The 13,924-nt window shown below is 42.4% G+C and overlaps 1 protein-coding gene across 1 annotated transcript in view; it reads left to right on the top strand.

The window, feature by feature from the left end:
• The window catches only part of tln1 (talin 1), an 89,558-nt gene that overhangs the window by 43,967 nt on the left and 31,667 nt on the right, over positions 1 to 13,924 (top strand). Inside the window, exons 28-39 of the mRNA XM_083929728.1 lie at positions 3,334 to 3,542; positions 4,000 to 4,119; positions 5,525 to 5,722; positions 5,851 to 5,990; positions 6,077 to 6,170; positions 6,573 to 6,662; positions 7,096 to 7,218; positions 7,348 to 7,491; positions 7,620 to 7,781; positions 9,320 to 9,460; positions 10,143 to 10,324; positions 12,728 to 12,860. Of these exons, the coding sequence (XP_083785854.1) occupies positions 3,334 to 3,542; positions 4,000 to 4,119; positions 5,525 to 5,722; positions 5,851 to 5,990; positions 6,077 to 6,170; positions 6,573 to 6,662; positions 7,096 to 7,218; positions 7,348 to 7,491; positions 7,620 to 7,781; positions 9,320 to 9,460; positions 10,143 to 10,324; positions 12,728 to 12,860 (1,736 nt within the window). The remainder of the gene's footprint in view (positions 1 to 3,333; positions 3,543 to 3,999; positions 4,120 to 5,524; positions 5,723 to 5,850; positions 5,991 to 6,076; positions 6,171 to 6,572; positions 6,663 to 7,095; positions 7,219 to 7,347; positions 7,492 to 7,619; positions 7,782 to 9,319; positions 9,461 to 10,142; positions 10,325 to 12,727; positions 12,861 to 13,924) is intronic.

Raw genomic sequence — 13,924 nt, 5'->3', positions numbered from 1 at the left:
TAACAGAGAAATTTAAAATATTTATCATAAAAAAGAAATTGTAGTGACCTTATTATTTTGTCCTTTTCATTCTTTAAAATTCACCAGGGAGCTTTCCACCAAACTTAAGTATTGAAGTGCATTGCATCACCTCTAGGGGGCACCACTACCCACTTATCTAGGGTCATGTCTCGGTCTATGCAAAAAGTTTGGCAATTTCAGATTTAAGTAGGCGTGATATTTTACATACATATTACATACATATTACAATGCATCTAAATATCCAGACATTTCACATTACAAACTTCAAAATATCCAAATAAAGCAGAAGTCCATTAATCTACACTACTGTTCAAACGTTTTAGGTAGGCATAAAAATTTCATCCATTAACAACATGAAGTAACTGAACAGAAGAGAAACCTAAATCAAATAAATATTTGGTGTGACCACCCCTTGCCTTCACAACAGCATCAATTCTTCAAGGTTCACAGTTTTTGAAGGAGCTCTGCTCGTAGGTCGTTCCAAACATCTTGGAGAACAAACCCCAGATCTTCTGTGGATGTAGACTTCTTCAAATCCTTCTGTCTCTTCATGGAATCCCAGACAGACTGGATGATGTTGGAATCAGGGCTCTGTGGGGCCACACCATCACTTCATCAGGACTTCTTCTTCTTCTTCTATCATTAATCCTGACCAAATCTCCAACTCCATTTGCAGAAATGCAGCCCCAAACTTGCATGAACCTCCATCATGCTTCACTGTTTCCTGGAGACCCTCATTATTGTTCCGCTCTCCAGCCCTTCGGTGAACAAACTGCCTTCTGTTACAGCCAAATATTTCACATTTGGACTCATCAGTCCAGATACCCTGCTGCCATTTTTCTGTACCCCAGTTCCTATGTTTTGGTGCATAATTGAGTCTCTTGGTTTGGTTTTCAAGTCAGAGGTTTGGCTTTTTGGCTGAGACTCTTCCATGAAGACCACTTCTGTCCAGACTCCTCAGGACAGTAGATGGGTGGACCTGGGTCCCACTGGTTTCTGTCCAGACTCCTCAGGACAGTAGATGGGTGGACCTGGGACCCACTGGTTTCTGTCCAGACTCCTCAGGACAGTAGATGGGTGGACCTGGGTCTGACTGGTTTCTGTCCAGACTCCTCAGGACAGTAGATTGGTGGACCTGGGTCCCACTGGTTTCTGTCCAGACTCCTCAGGACAGTAGATGGTTGACCTGGGTCCCGCTGGTTTCTGTCCAGACTCTTCAGAACAGTAGATGGGTGGACCTGGGCCCCACTGGTTTCTGTCCAGACTCCTCAGTACAGTAGATGGTGGACCTAGGTCCCACTGGTGTCTGTCCAGACTCCTCAGGACAGTAGATGGTGGACCTGGGTCCAACTGGTGTCTGTCCAGACTCCTCAGGACAGTAGATGGTGGACCTGGGTCCCACAGGTGTCTGTCCAGACTCCTCGAGACAGTAGATGGTGGACCTGGGTCCCACTGGTGTCTGTCGAGACTCCTCAGGACAGTAGATGGTTGACCTGGGTCCCACTGGTGTCTGTCCAGACTCCTCAGGACAGTAGATGGGTGGACCTGGGTCCCACTGGTTTCTGTCCAGACTCCTCAGGACAGTAGATGGTTGACCTGGGTCTCACTGGTTTCTGACAGTGCTGAGCTGATGGCACTGCTGCACATCCTCACATTTTGAAGGGAAATAAGGTGGATGTGTCTTTCATCTGCTGCACTAAGTTTCCTTGGCCGACCAACCACTGTGTTTACGATCCTCAATGTTACCTGTTTCTTTGTTCTTCTTCAAAAGAGCTTGAGCAGCACATCTTGAAACCCCAGTCTGCTTTGAGATCTGTGTTTGGAGAGACCTACTAGAACTATTTTGAGTCTTGTTGCTGTGCTCAGTCTTGCCATGGTGCATGACCTGTGACATCAAACTGTCTTCCACAACCCCAGCTCAGTAGCCTAAAACCTTTGAACAGTAGTGTATATTTTCTAAAATATGCAATATCAGTAAGCGTCCACGTCTTCATTGGATGCTTCCAAAACTGACACAGACATTGGTTGCACATGGGGAAAAGGGCTGTATTCATTCTTTCAAATGAATAAAGTTGTGTTTTTAGTGTAACATGATTGACGACCAATCTCATGCAGCGGCAGCATTACTATTTAAATGGCAGATTCGGAAAATTATAGAAATAAGCCGTTTTCTGCAGAGGCGGAGGAGGAGCAACATTGTCTGTATATCAAGCATGATTTTCTGCTTCACTCTGATACCCTCTGAATCCACTTGCACAGTTAAATCATTCACCTCCCAAACACCTTAATTAATTACTTTCACTCCCCCTCTACCAGTCCCTGCAGGCTACAGTGCTTTTTAGCTGATGTGCTGTACTGATGTGTGAGCTTTTACTTTAACAATTTACTGTAATGATCAGAGGCTGCTTTCAGTGAAGTGAAGTGCGTTAACACAACTAAACTTTTAGCTCCGGAAATAATCAATGAATTTACAATTTCTCATGTGTATAGCTGCCCAGAGGAGCTGCAGCTCTGCTCTGTTCACATTTTAGACAATGTTATTAATATTTTCCTAATATTATATATTATCATACCAATCTGCAATCAATCAAAATGTAAATTTCTTATGACCCGATCCCTGGATGGCTGGGAATGATAATGGGCTGCATTAACTACAGGGCTGTGGATATGACTGCACTCTGCGCATCAAAAATCTGACTATAATAATGCACCCTTTAAATAGCAGCATACAAACATATATACAACACACTTTAGACCAGGTTTTTGTCGGACAATGGTTCAATCGCTTTCTGCTGCCTCAAGATAGCAATGTCCAAACAATGTGCCTGAGCACACCTCATTTAAAAACCAACAGACGGGCAGAAATACATTTGCTACTTACACAACGCGGGGGCTAGGCATTAAAATGACAACTGTGTCAGTCTGAAACTAGCAATGATAGTTTCACTACACTGTGCTCCCATTTACACCAGGTGTAAGATAGAGCCTCCATGTCTTACTGTAGTTAGTGTAGAACTGTACTGTAGCACAACATCTTTTTATTTGCCAAATGTTTGATCAAACTTCATGTATTCAGAATTCACCAGCATTTTGATGGTTGTAAGTGTTTTAAAAAGACAAAAAAAAACAGTTTTTACATGTGATGTAATCGCTACAAGAATGTGACAATTCATGCATGTGCATGTTCATTGAAACTCGTTGAGATCAGTCTGCTTGGAGATATATTTTATTTATTACATTTTTAACAAAGTGAGCCTCAATAACAGTTTGCATACATGCACTGATGTGACTGCTCTCTCCTGTTGTATCCAGGCATGGCAGCCAGGGACGTGGCCCAGGCATTGAAATCCTTGGCCTCAGCCGCCAGAGGAGTCGCTGCCACCACAGGCGACCTGGCAGCGCGTAACGCCATGCTCGACTGTGCCGGTGATGTCATGGATAAGTCAGCCAACCTAATAGAAGAGACCAAGAGGGCCATCGCCAAGCCAGGAGATGCAGAGAGTCAGCAGCGGCTGGCCCAGGTCAGACACTTAAGGGGGGACAGATAGGGAGGGATGGTGTGGGGGGGTCAGTAATGCAAAGGGCTTCCAGGTGACAGCTATAGGGGTTTATTTCTGACTGACCATTTCTATTACAGCTGACAGTCACATCATTTTTTCATTTATATCATGTCATCTATGTATCACACTGTATCCAGCTGGTGAACTAACTACTTTTGCTACGATGTCTGATTAGAAAACTAGCTGACCCGCTGTAGATGATAGCGTCAGTGTGACAAGCAGTGACATGAGAACATGAAGGAGAGCCGTTTGTGTAATGAGACTGTTGACAGATTAATGACGATAAGACAATGACTCAGTCATGATGAAAATCCACCTGCAGAGACATGAAACTGACTCAGGTAATTCAACTGTGTGTGTGCGTGTGTGTGTGTGTGTCTGTGTCTGTGTCTGTGTGTGTGTGTGTGTGTGTGAGTAGGTAGCTAAGGCAGTGTCTCAGGCCCTGAACAGATGTGTGAACTGCCTTCCTGGCCAGAGAGATGTAGACAACGCCATCCGCACTGTTGGTGAAGCCAGCAAGACCCTCCTGGCTGATTCTGTAAGTGAAATAGATTGCATGAGGGCAGTAGAGGTGAGGGGATGTTTTTCCTTACTTGGCTTTGTAGGTTTTCTAGTAAAGATCATCTGTATTGATGGTGCAAGCCCAGAAGCCTGTTATATTTCATAGTTTCTTTGTTCTTTCCTTCTTTCTTTCTTTCTTTCCCAAAAGACGCATACATAAATATGGAGGCAGCTCTCCTACTGGGGACACTGTAACATCCATTTTAATGTTGAAATTTTAAAGCTGCACCCATTAATAATAACACTTGATTAAAGGCGTTACTCGTAGTGATGAACCTTTAGAAAATTCCCACCAACTCTACAGTTCCCCTGTGTTTTAAAAAGGAAGTAAATTATTGGTTAGTTGTATGACCCTAAACTCTACTGTTTAATTCATCAGCTTGGTTTGTGGCAGCAGCAGGCAGCTGTTTTAGGAGGCAAAGCTCTGATAAACCTGTACACTACCTGCTCAGCAGCAAACAGCACAGACACAGTTGGGGAATAAAGTGGTGCATTTAGCAGCTGAAGAGATTTATCTCCTTCAGGAGTTGGAGACATAAAAAGACAGAATTAAAAGAAAGAGAATACTGGAAATCTAGTCATAAAATGATAATGATAAATATATAATTTAAAAAACTACTCTAATAGGTGATGATATGTCAGTGCTGTGTTTTCATCTTGAAAAATCAAAAAACAATCAAGGTAGCTTTAGAAAATGTAAAGCAGCCAAACATGCACGCTATCTTGCAAATATAATTATGACTTTGAAATCCTACACACTCAAATATCCCTCAAATTATACGCCATACCTTTAGACATGAACAAGTAATTATTAATAACAAAAGGTAATTATAATCCATCCATCCATCATCTTCAAGCCCTTGTCCCTGTCGGGGTCGCGGGGGACTGGAGCCGATCCCAGCTGACATCAGGCGTGATGCGGGGTCCACCCTGGACAGGATGCCAGTCTATCACAGGGCACATAGAGACGAACAGAGACAGACAACCATTCACACTCATACCTATGGGCAATTTTAGAGTCATCAATGAACCTAACACATTCATGTCTTTGGACTGTGGGAGGAAGAACCCGGAGAGAACCCACGCAGACACGGGGAGAACATGCAGACTCCACACAGAAGTAATTGTAATAGTTACAGTAATTTTAAAGGGAAGTGAAAATGTTCAAATCATTAACAGAGCAAACAATTTCTTAACAATTTGATATATATCTTGAAATCGCTCTTAAACAATGCATTCATAATTGTGAGAATAATTTCCCAGATAATGGTGCTGCTGTATAGCAAACCCTTGCGTTTTGATTTCATTTCTGTTTTTCCGCTGCTCCACTGGAGTGTGTCTGCCGTGTTGCGGCTCTCACCTTTCTCCTCCTCCCTTTCTAGTTCCCATCCAGTGGAAGGAGCTTCCAGGAGGTTCAGGCTCAGCTCAACGAGGTGGCGGCCGGTCTGAACCAGTCAGCCAACGAGGTGGTCCAGGCGTCCAGAGGGACCACCCAGGACCTGGCCAGGGCCACGAGCAAGTTTGGTCAGGACTTTAGCAACTTCCTGGATGCTGGTGTTGACATGGCGGGAACATCCCAGGTCAGTATGAAGAGAGAGTACTTCCATAGACACTTGATCCCCTCAGCAACTGAATCATTTAATGTATGAGATATCATAACTGTAAAGTTTTGAAATCTTCTACATCCTTTTCTTCTCCTCTCCTCCAGTCTAAAGAGGACCAGACGCAGGTGGTGTCCAATCTCAAGACAATCTCCATGTCATCTAGCAAGCTGCTGCTGTCAGCCAAAGCCCTGTCCACTGACCCCAGCTCCCCCAACCTCAAGAACCAGCTAGCAGCCGCTGCTCGGTAAGAAGCACTTCTCTGTCTCTTTGTTTGCTAGTCTTTCCTTTTGTCTGCCAGTCTTTTCCATCCCTCTGCCTTTGTGTTCACAGGGCAGTTACAGACAGTATCAACCAGCTCATCACCATGTGCACACAGCAGGCTCCTGGCCAGAAGGAATGTGACAATGCTCTCAGAGAGCTGGAGGTAACAACCATCCATCTATTATTGCTTCACTCCATTACTGTTCCATCAACTTTGCTCTTTAGTCTGGAACATGCTGTTTCTAAAATGACTTGTTTAAATGGTTAGTTTGGATTTACTTATGCGTAGTCAGTGTGTTACCTACAGTAGATGGTAGTTGACAGTTTGGAGAAGTCTTGACACAGAAGCTAAGTCAGGCCCATATTTCTGAGCAGGCAAATGATTGGGACTGGTTTATATGTACAGTATACGGTATATGTGTATTGAATAAAACAACTCAACTTTAGAAGCTACGGAATGAGCTAGAACACTGGTTCTCAAACTGTGGTACTTGACGGAATCTCCAAAATAAAAGATGACGATGTAAATGTCTGTGTGTTGTGACCGTCTTGTGCTTGTGTTCAGTCGGTGAGGGGGATGTTGGAGAACCCGACAGAAGCTGTCAGTGAGCTGTCGTACTTTGACTGCATCGACAGTGTCATGGAGAACTCTAAGGTAAAACACACATCACTGCTGCTCTTCTACTTTGTTTGGTTCTCTGCCTTCCCTTCATGTGTTTTCATCTCATTTTTCTGTCACCCTCCTCTCATTTCTTTGCAATCAGCAATCAGGATGCTGAACTGGTTTATCTCACATTGACAGACTATGCTATACAGTATAGGTCTACATAATCTATTAAAGAAAGTAAACTGTATAAAAGGAAGGACTTTTAGCCCCTAACCCTTTAATGCTGAAGTTTATAAAGAAAATATAAGAATAATTTCACAAAATTACTCCAAACCAGTAAAGGCATACTTTTCTGAAAACGTTAAAAATTCCTGAATGATATAAAAAACAAAAGTAATCCTCTTCTTTTCTTTTGTAAACATCGGTCCCTCCTAGGAATGACACATTCTCCAAAAAGTAACCATGTGTTTCCTGTTGACAGGTGCTTGGTGAGTCCATGGCTGGCATTTCCCACAATGCCAAGAACTCCAACCTGCCAGAGTTTGGGGATTCAGTCAGCGGTGGCTCCAAAGCTCTGTGCGGTCTGACTGAAGCAGCTGCACAGGTAAACATCATGACTGAAGGTTACTTTATTGTTGCTGTCTGCTCAGAGACAAAAAGTGTGTGGTTTGTTTGTGTAATACTTGCACATGTAATTCTTACCACAATGTAAAATGTTTGCTGATGTCCCTAGGCTGCCTATCTGGTGGGAGTTTCAGACCCCAACAGTTCAGCAGGTCAGAAGGGCCTGGTGGACCCCGCTCAGTTTGCCCGGGCTAATCAGTCTATTCAGATGGCCTGCCAGAACCTGGTGGACCCAGCCTGCACCCAGTCTCAGGTACATGCTGAGATGCAAAGTCACGCTAATGTCCAGTTTTATCATCAGTCTTCTTCATCTTGGTCAGCGAGACTATATGTGGTTGAATACTTCTTTGATTCACCCCAGTGCTCTGTTTCTCTGCCCAGGTGCTCTCTGCAGCCACAATCGTGGCCAAACACACCTCTGCACTGTGTAACGCCTGCCGCCTGGCCTCCTCCAAAACTCCCAATCCTGTTGCCAAGAGGCAGTTTGTCCAGTCAGCCAAAGAGGTGGCCAACACCACTGCCAACCTGGTCAAGTCCATAAAGGTTTGTTCTACAGATCAATTCACATTGATCATCAATCAAAAGTATCATAAAAGATCATAAATCAAAAGTAAATACTCTGTGTTGAAAGAAAATGCCTGGAGTGCATTTCTCAGCCCGTAAAGTCTTGGGTATGCTTCATACAAACTAGTTGGTGCAGTTTGTGTCGTTGCATGTCTTGTGCGTTCCTGTTTGTGATTCCATTGCATCTGAACAACTGTGATAATGAAGCGAGTTTGACTGATACCGATCAAAAAACAACAGCTTTGTTCAAGACCTTTGTTCTGTGTGGTCATTGTGTTTTCACTGCTGCATGACATATACATATCATGTTTGAATGTCCTAACAAACAACTGTCCCTAGTTTTAACATTGATACTACTGGTAACCAGTGCTTTCTCACTGTAGAAAGAAGCTGCACACTACACAAGTGATAGAAGCTACAAGGTTTGTGCTTTACCAGTCAGCCATGGTCAGCTGTGTTGAAAGCCCTTTAGGTTTTGAAGAAATACTGATGCAGTAACCAATCATCTATCAGGCCCCTTGAACTGGAGCTCAAGGAGCCCTGAAAGTTCTGGGCTCTTTTATTGAGCCTTTATTTAACCTGGTCTGTCCCACTGAGATCACAGATCTCTTTTACAAGGTAGACCTTGAATTTTAATAGGCATTTCCTGGGAAAACAATTCCCCTTTTTTTATAAATGCACACTTAAGGCGCCTTCCTCAAAGTGAGAAATACAGAATAGATAGATTAGATAGTTTTATTTAAGGTGGCCTGTATGATTCACAATGTCAACTTATGTACAAGTAAAATGAAAGAAAACACTCCACCTTAAAGATTCTTACCGCTGTAAAAGTGTGTCACTTCACCGTGTTGTTGTGGCGTCTGTTCTACCACACGTCACATCCCGCTGAGAGCTACATCCAATCAGCAACCAGGCTTCTCTCAGGGGAGAAAAACATCCCTGCTCTCCATCATGGTAAAAAGACGGACGCTCATGCAAATTATGGGTGTTTTGGCGAGATAGACACGCCTCATTCCGGGTATCCGACCCTAATGGAAACGCACCTTTGGCCTAACATGTTTCTTCCTCTCTGATCCTGCTTACATGGTCTTAGGTCTAAAATTGAAAATGTCATCATTTTGGTGATACCATGTAAGAATGCAAAGAAGAATTACAGTAAAAATATTATTTTAATAATCCACATATAATAGACAATTGAGCCTCATTCATTTTGAATGGCAACATTTTTTTTATCTATGGTTGCCAAGAAACCAAGGGCGGCTCTATTTCCCCACAGGATCAAATCACCCTGCTCTCCCTAACCCTTGCACAAAGTGGTGGGTGAACGGGTCTGACACAGGAGCCAATCAGTTCATGATTGTCCTGGGAGCTTAGTAGGTGAATGGGTCAGTAGTTGGTAAACTGTTGTTCTAGAAGTGTAGTTTGTTGGTGAGTGTTCTGGTCAGGGATCAAAGCCACTCTAGTCCAAGAGACATAGCAATACAATCAGTGTCATCATGGTTTGAACCCCTGTGCAGGCTTTGGATGGAGCCTTTAACCAGGAGAACAGAGAGAAATGTAAGACTGCCACTGGTCCCCTGATAGAAGCTGTGGACAACCTGACTGCCTTCGCTTCCAACCCAGAGTTCGCCAGCATCCCTGCTCAGATCAGCCCTGAGGTACGTGCTCACCTACACAAGTCAGTTCAATCAGAAACTAACCCAGAATGAGAGCTCACGATAATACTTCACTGTCTGCTCTAATATTCAATTATTAAGGTGACAAACCCAACGCAAAAACATCATTTTTTATGCACTGGTCAATTTTGAGAGTTTGGGCTATTTTGCTTCCTTAATATCCATATAACAGTTGTAGCATAGACATTTAGGAGTTTCTTTGTTTGCATCTTTACACTTCTATTGAATTCACCAGAAGTTAGCATTAGATAATATACCTAAAGTGTCAGAAAACTTGTAATACAAAAAAGAATCACCTTATTATAAGTAATCAACTGGTGGTGATATCTGTTAAAGTTAAAGTTAAAATGTGTACCTTATTCACCTGTGGTGTCTTGTACCAGTATGGAAGTTTACAATATGTTTCTTTAAAGGCTGTTTTCTCACTCTGAGCCTCGCTAACAGCCTCCGCTTACTTACATAGACCAGATGTTCAGTTTTCTTCCTATCAGTATTCTGAAGGTTTGGGCTTATATCATTCATAGCCTGATTTATACAACATTTATTCCTGAAAACATGGTGAAAAATGTTTTTTTAATGGCTGTTGACAGTATTTTCTCATTTATGGTATGAGGTAAAGAGATGGGGGTGGGAGAGTATTTCTTATCATCCTCATTTTGCTCAGGGTCATGCAGCCATGGAGCCCATTGTGGTGGCAGCAAGGACAATGCTGGAAAGCTCGACCGGCCTGATCCAGACGGCCCGCTCTCTGGCTGTCAACCCCAAAGACCCCCCCAAGTGGTCAGTGCTGGCTGGACACTCCAGGACCGTGTCTGACTCCATCAAGAAACTCATCACCAACATGAGGTAAACTCTTCTGCTGGCCTGCCTCTCACCTTCATTTACAGATTTAGAGCTCATCTTCTACTCTGATAAAAGCCTCTCCGTCTCAGTGTCACACTCATTGGCACTTCCACATGTAGCAGAGCCTGGCTCAGCACCACATTGCAGCTTTATTAGTATTAGCAACCAGGGCTTTGAATTATCACCTGACAACTCGCCAAATGCAGGTAAAAATGAACTTTGCTGGGTAACAATGTAAAATCAATAGCCAATTTGGCTGATGATGAATGTAGAAAATAACACTGCGTCTGTTTGGGCTGCAGAAACGATGTGACATCAGTTTTGCCAGATTTGGCTGTTTTCCACCAAAACATTTGGGCAGTTTTGTGCGTTTGTCTTGGAAAAGTTATCTTTATCTGGCAACACTTGTAAATCTAATCCTACATTTCCAATGAACACTATGTTGTGACGTGTCATACAACCATTGGCTACATGCATAGAGTGCGTGGTATCGATTACGAGCGAGCTACGCTGAAACAAAGAAGAGCGTGAAACTGAACAAAACAGCTGAAACATTAAGGAATAAAGTCAAAGATAGTTAGGAAAAAACTAATGTGGAGATATTTTTGTGGGGTTAAAAAAACAGGAGAGTAAAAGAGGAAGGCTGAAGATGGGACAATGAAGATTAAAGAGGAGGGGAAAAGAAGAAAAAGAGGACTTTTCATCGGCTCGTTAGTGGCTCATATTTGACCAAGGAACAAATATAATGTACTGTAAGGATTACACAGGGACTTGAACAGACGACCCTCTGGTTCTCATGCCCCCCACGGACTGATTTAACTGCCCCCATATGAACATTAAGGTGAATTTACTAATCTGTACAGTTTTCCTGCTTGCTGTTTTAATGAGCAGCATGAGATGAACACAGATAGCATTTGACGACAGTTAGCATTAGTTTTCGGTATTGGTGGTTATATCATGCAGGGTTCGTACAGGTGCTTTGAAATCATTGAAAATGCTTAAATTTTAATGTTGTGTTTTCAAGGTTTGAAAAGTGCTTGAATTTTGGATAAAGTGCTTGAAAATACTTGAATTTGTATCCACATTTCTTTCACTACAAACAGCTCGTGAATATAAATTAAAATATTTAAAATTTCTTATCCTTCTGCTGTTACGAGACACAACTTTAGTTTAGTTTCATATTAGTTTAGCAAAACACCATCTTTCTTTAACGTGATGTAAAAAAAGTAAAAATGATAGTTTTCAATATGTATGTTTTTGTAGAAATATGGAATTCACCACAGCGGTAGGGTGCTGGAAAGCTTGAAAACGGACCTTGAAAGTGCTTGAAAAGTGCTTGAATTTGACCTCGGAAAAGGTGTACGAACCCTGAACATGATCATTTTAATGTATATCTGCCATCAACACAAATAAAAACTATTTAAAGAAACATGGATGCTTGTTTAGCGGCACTCATAATTTGGTTTATTTTCCCGGGGGAAAAATGTGGCTAGTGGAAAATCTGATCGTCTGGTAACTTTAAAAATCTACTAGCCATGTTGGCTGGTGATCAAAAACATTTGCTTAAAGCCCTGATTGCTACTCTTTAGTTCCACTTCCTGTTTTGTCTCTCTTAGCTTCTGGTTGACAGTGCTGCTGGCTACAGTGAATACAAGTAAAAAGTCTCTGTCCTTATTGGATCACACACCCAAAGATACATTTCTCACAGTCGGGAACATTTGACCTGACACCACCACAGATATCAGAATAAAAAGAGCATTTTTGGAGAAAACAGCTTGTTTTGTTTTGCAGCAGCTGTTTCTATGGTGACAGCTCAGCTCTGATACCATCTTATAAGTAAAGTGAGGCAGGTTATTAACATTATTTATTTTTATATGCCTAACAAATAATCACTCAACCTTCTTATTCTTCTTTGTTGGTCTGGAATCAACAAGAATTGAACCAGTTTTTTTCAGACATCCAACACAAAATATATATTTTATTAATAATATAACTTGGAATAATCAGTTTTTTACATGATAATACTGTAGGCCAATGTCATGGAAAAGTGTGACTGACCGAACGAGCCTCCACTGTGATGAAGAAATAATTGATTAACAAACGTTTTGAATGGCCACATTCAGACAACTTATTCTGTAGACCAGCACGTCCTGTGTTCTGTGTTTTTTCTTACTTCATTTGGATCTGAATCCAGACTTCTGTGATATCTGAACAGATCAGCAGGTCTGTAGTTTGTTAAACATGACCTGGAAAAATGATGACTGAAAAGTGGAGAGCACAGACCAACATTTTCTATTCATTCTAACAGTAAGATTTGTTTCTCTGCTTAGCCATTGTTAAGTGGGTTGCCGGAGTCACAAAGTGATTTCCTCTGTTTACACCCTCCATGTCGTGTGTGCTGTGCAGAGAAAAGGCTCCTGGCCAAAGAGAATGTGATGATGCCATTGAGGTGCTGAACGGCTGCATCCGTGAGGTTGATCAGGCCTCTCTAGCTGCCATCAGCCAGCAGCTCACACCTCGAGAGGACATCTCCATGGAGGTACACACGCACACACACACACACACGCACGCACGCACGCACGCACGCACGCACGCACGCACGCACGCACGCACGCACGCACACACACACACACACACACAGAGCTTCAAGAACCAGTTAGACAGCTCTGTCATATAAACTGGTTGAAAGTCGGAAACCTCTTATACTTCTTTCTCCCTTTGCCTTTGTAAATAAATAAAAAAAGTCTATATTCAACATATTATGTTGACAGTTGGAGCAGATAGTCATCTACTGCCTATGAATGTGTGTGTGTGTGTGTGTGTGTGTGTGTGTGTGTGTGTCTGTGTGTATGTGAGAGAGGGCTGGACCATAATATTCTACTATTTGACTATTTGGATATTTGGATATTGATTTTGGATTCTTTTAATTTATTCTTTTATTCTTTTTCCATCTAAATGAACGCTTTTAATCAAACATAAAAACACGCGTTGCAGCACAGTGTTTCCATTTCAGCTCAGTGTGAGAGTCTTTACTGTGTTTTGCAGTAATTTATGATCACTCACACACTCACACACACTGTGATGATTAAGCTATAAGCAGAGCTAAGGTCTGCTACCCACTAGGCTAATTTATGCAGTTTAAAGTGCAACAGGCTGCGGCTCTACACTGTCCATCTCAGCTGATAGAAAAGTCTGGCTAAGTCCTTCCTGAGCCCTGTTGCATTATATTGTGTCTACCTTTGTGTAGCATAAATGCCTTCTAATACCTAACAATACCAGAATTTGTAACGATGATTAAGGCTCAAGAGGCTACAATAATATGGTAACAGTAAATTGACTTGTACTGAAATAGCTCCTTTCTAGTCTTCTGACCTCTCAAAGTGCTTTTACACTACTTGCCGCATTCACCCATGGGTGACTCACACACACATTCACACTCTAATGGCAGAGGCTGCCATGCAAGGTGCCACCTGCTCATCAGGATCTAATGTCATTCTCATTCATACAGTCAGTGTGGTGGAAGTCCCACTTTGCCCCCTGAGCAACAGCTGCCCTGTGCATTGTAAACACACCAATTGGTACACATATACAAATGGTGAAGCA

Source organism: Echiichthys vipera, assembly GCF_963691815.1.
Source record: "Echiichthys vipera genome assembly, chromosome: 16".
Taxonomy (NCBI): domain Eukaryota; kingdom Metazoa; phylum Chordata; class Actinopteri; order Perciformes; family Trachinidae; genus Echiichthys; species Echiichthys vipera.
Note: the sequence above shows the minus strand (reverse complement) of the source record. Positions and strands in the feature narration are given on the sequence as shown.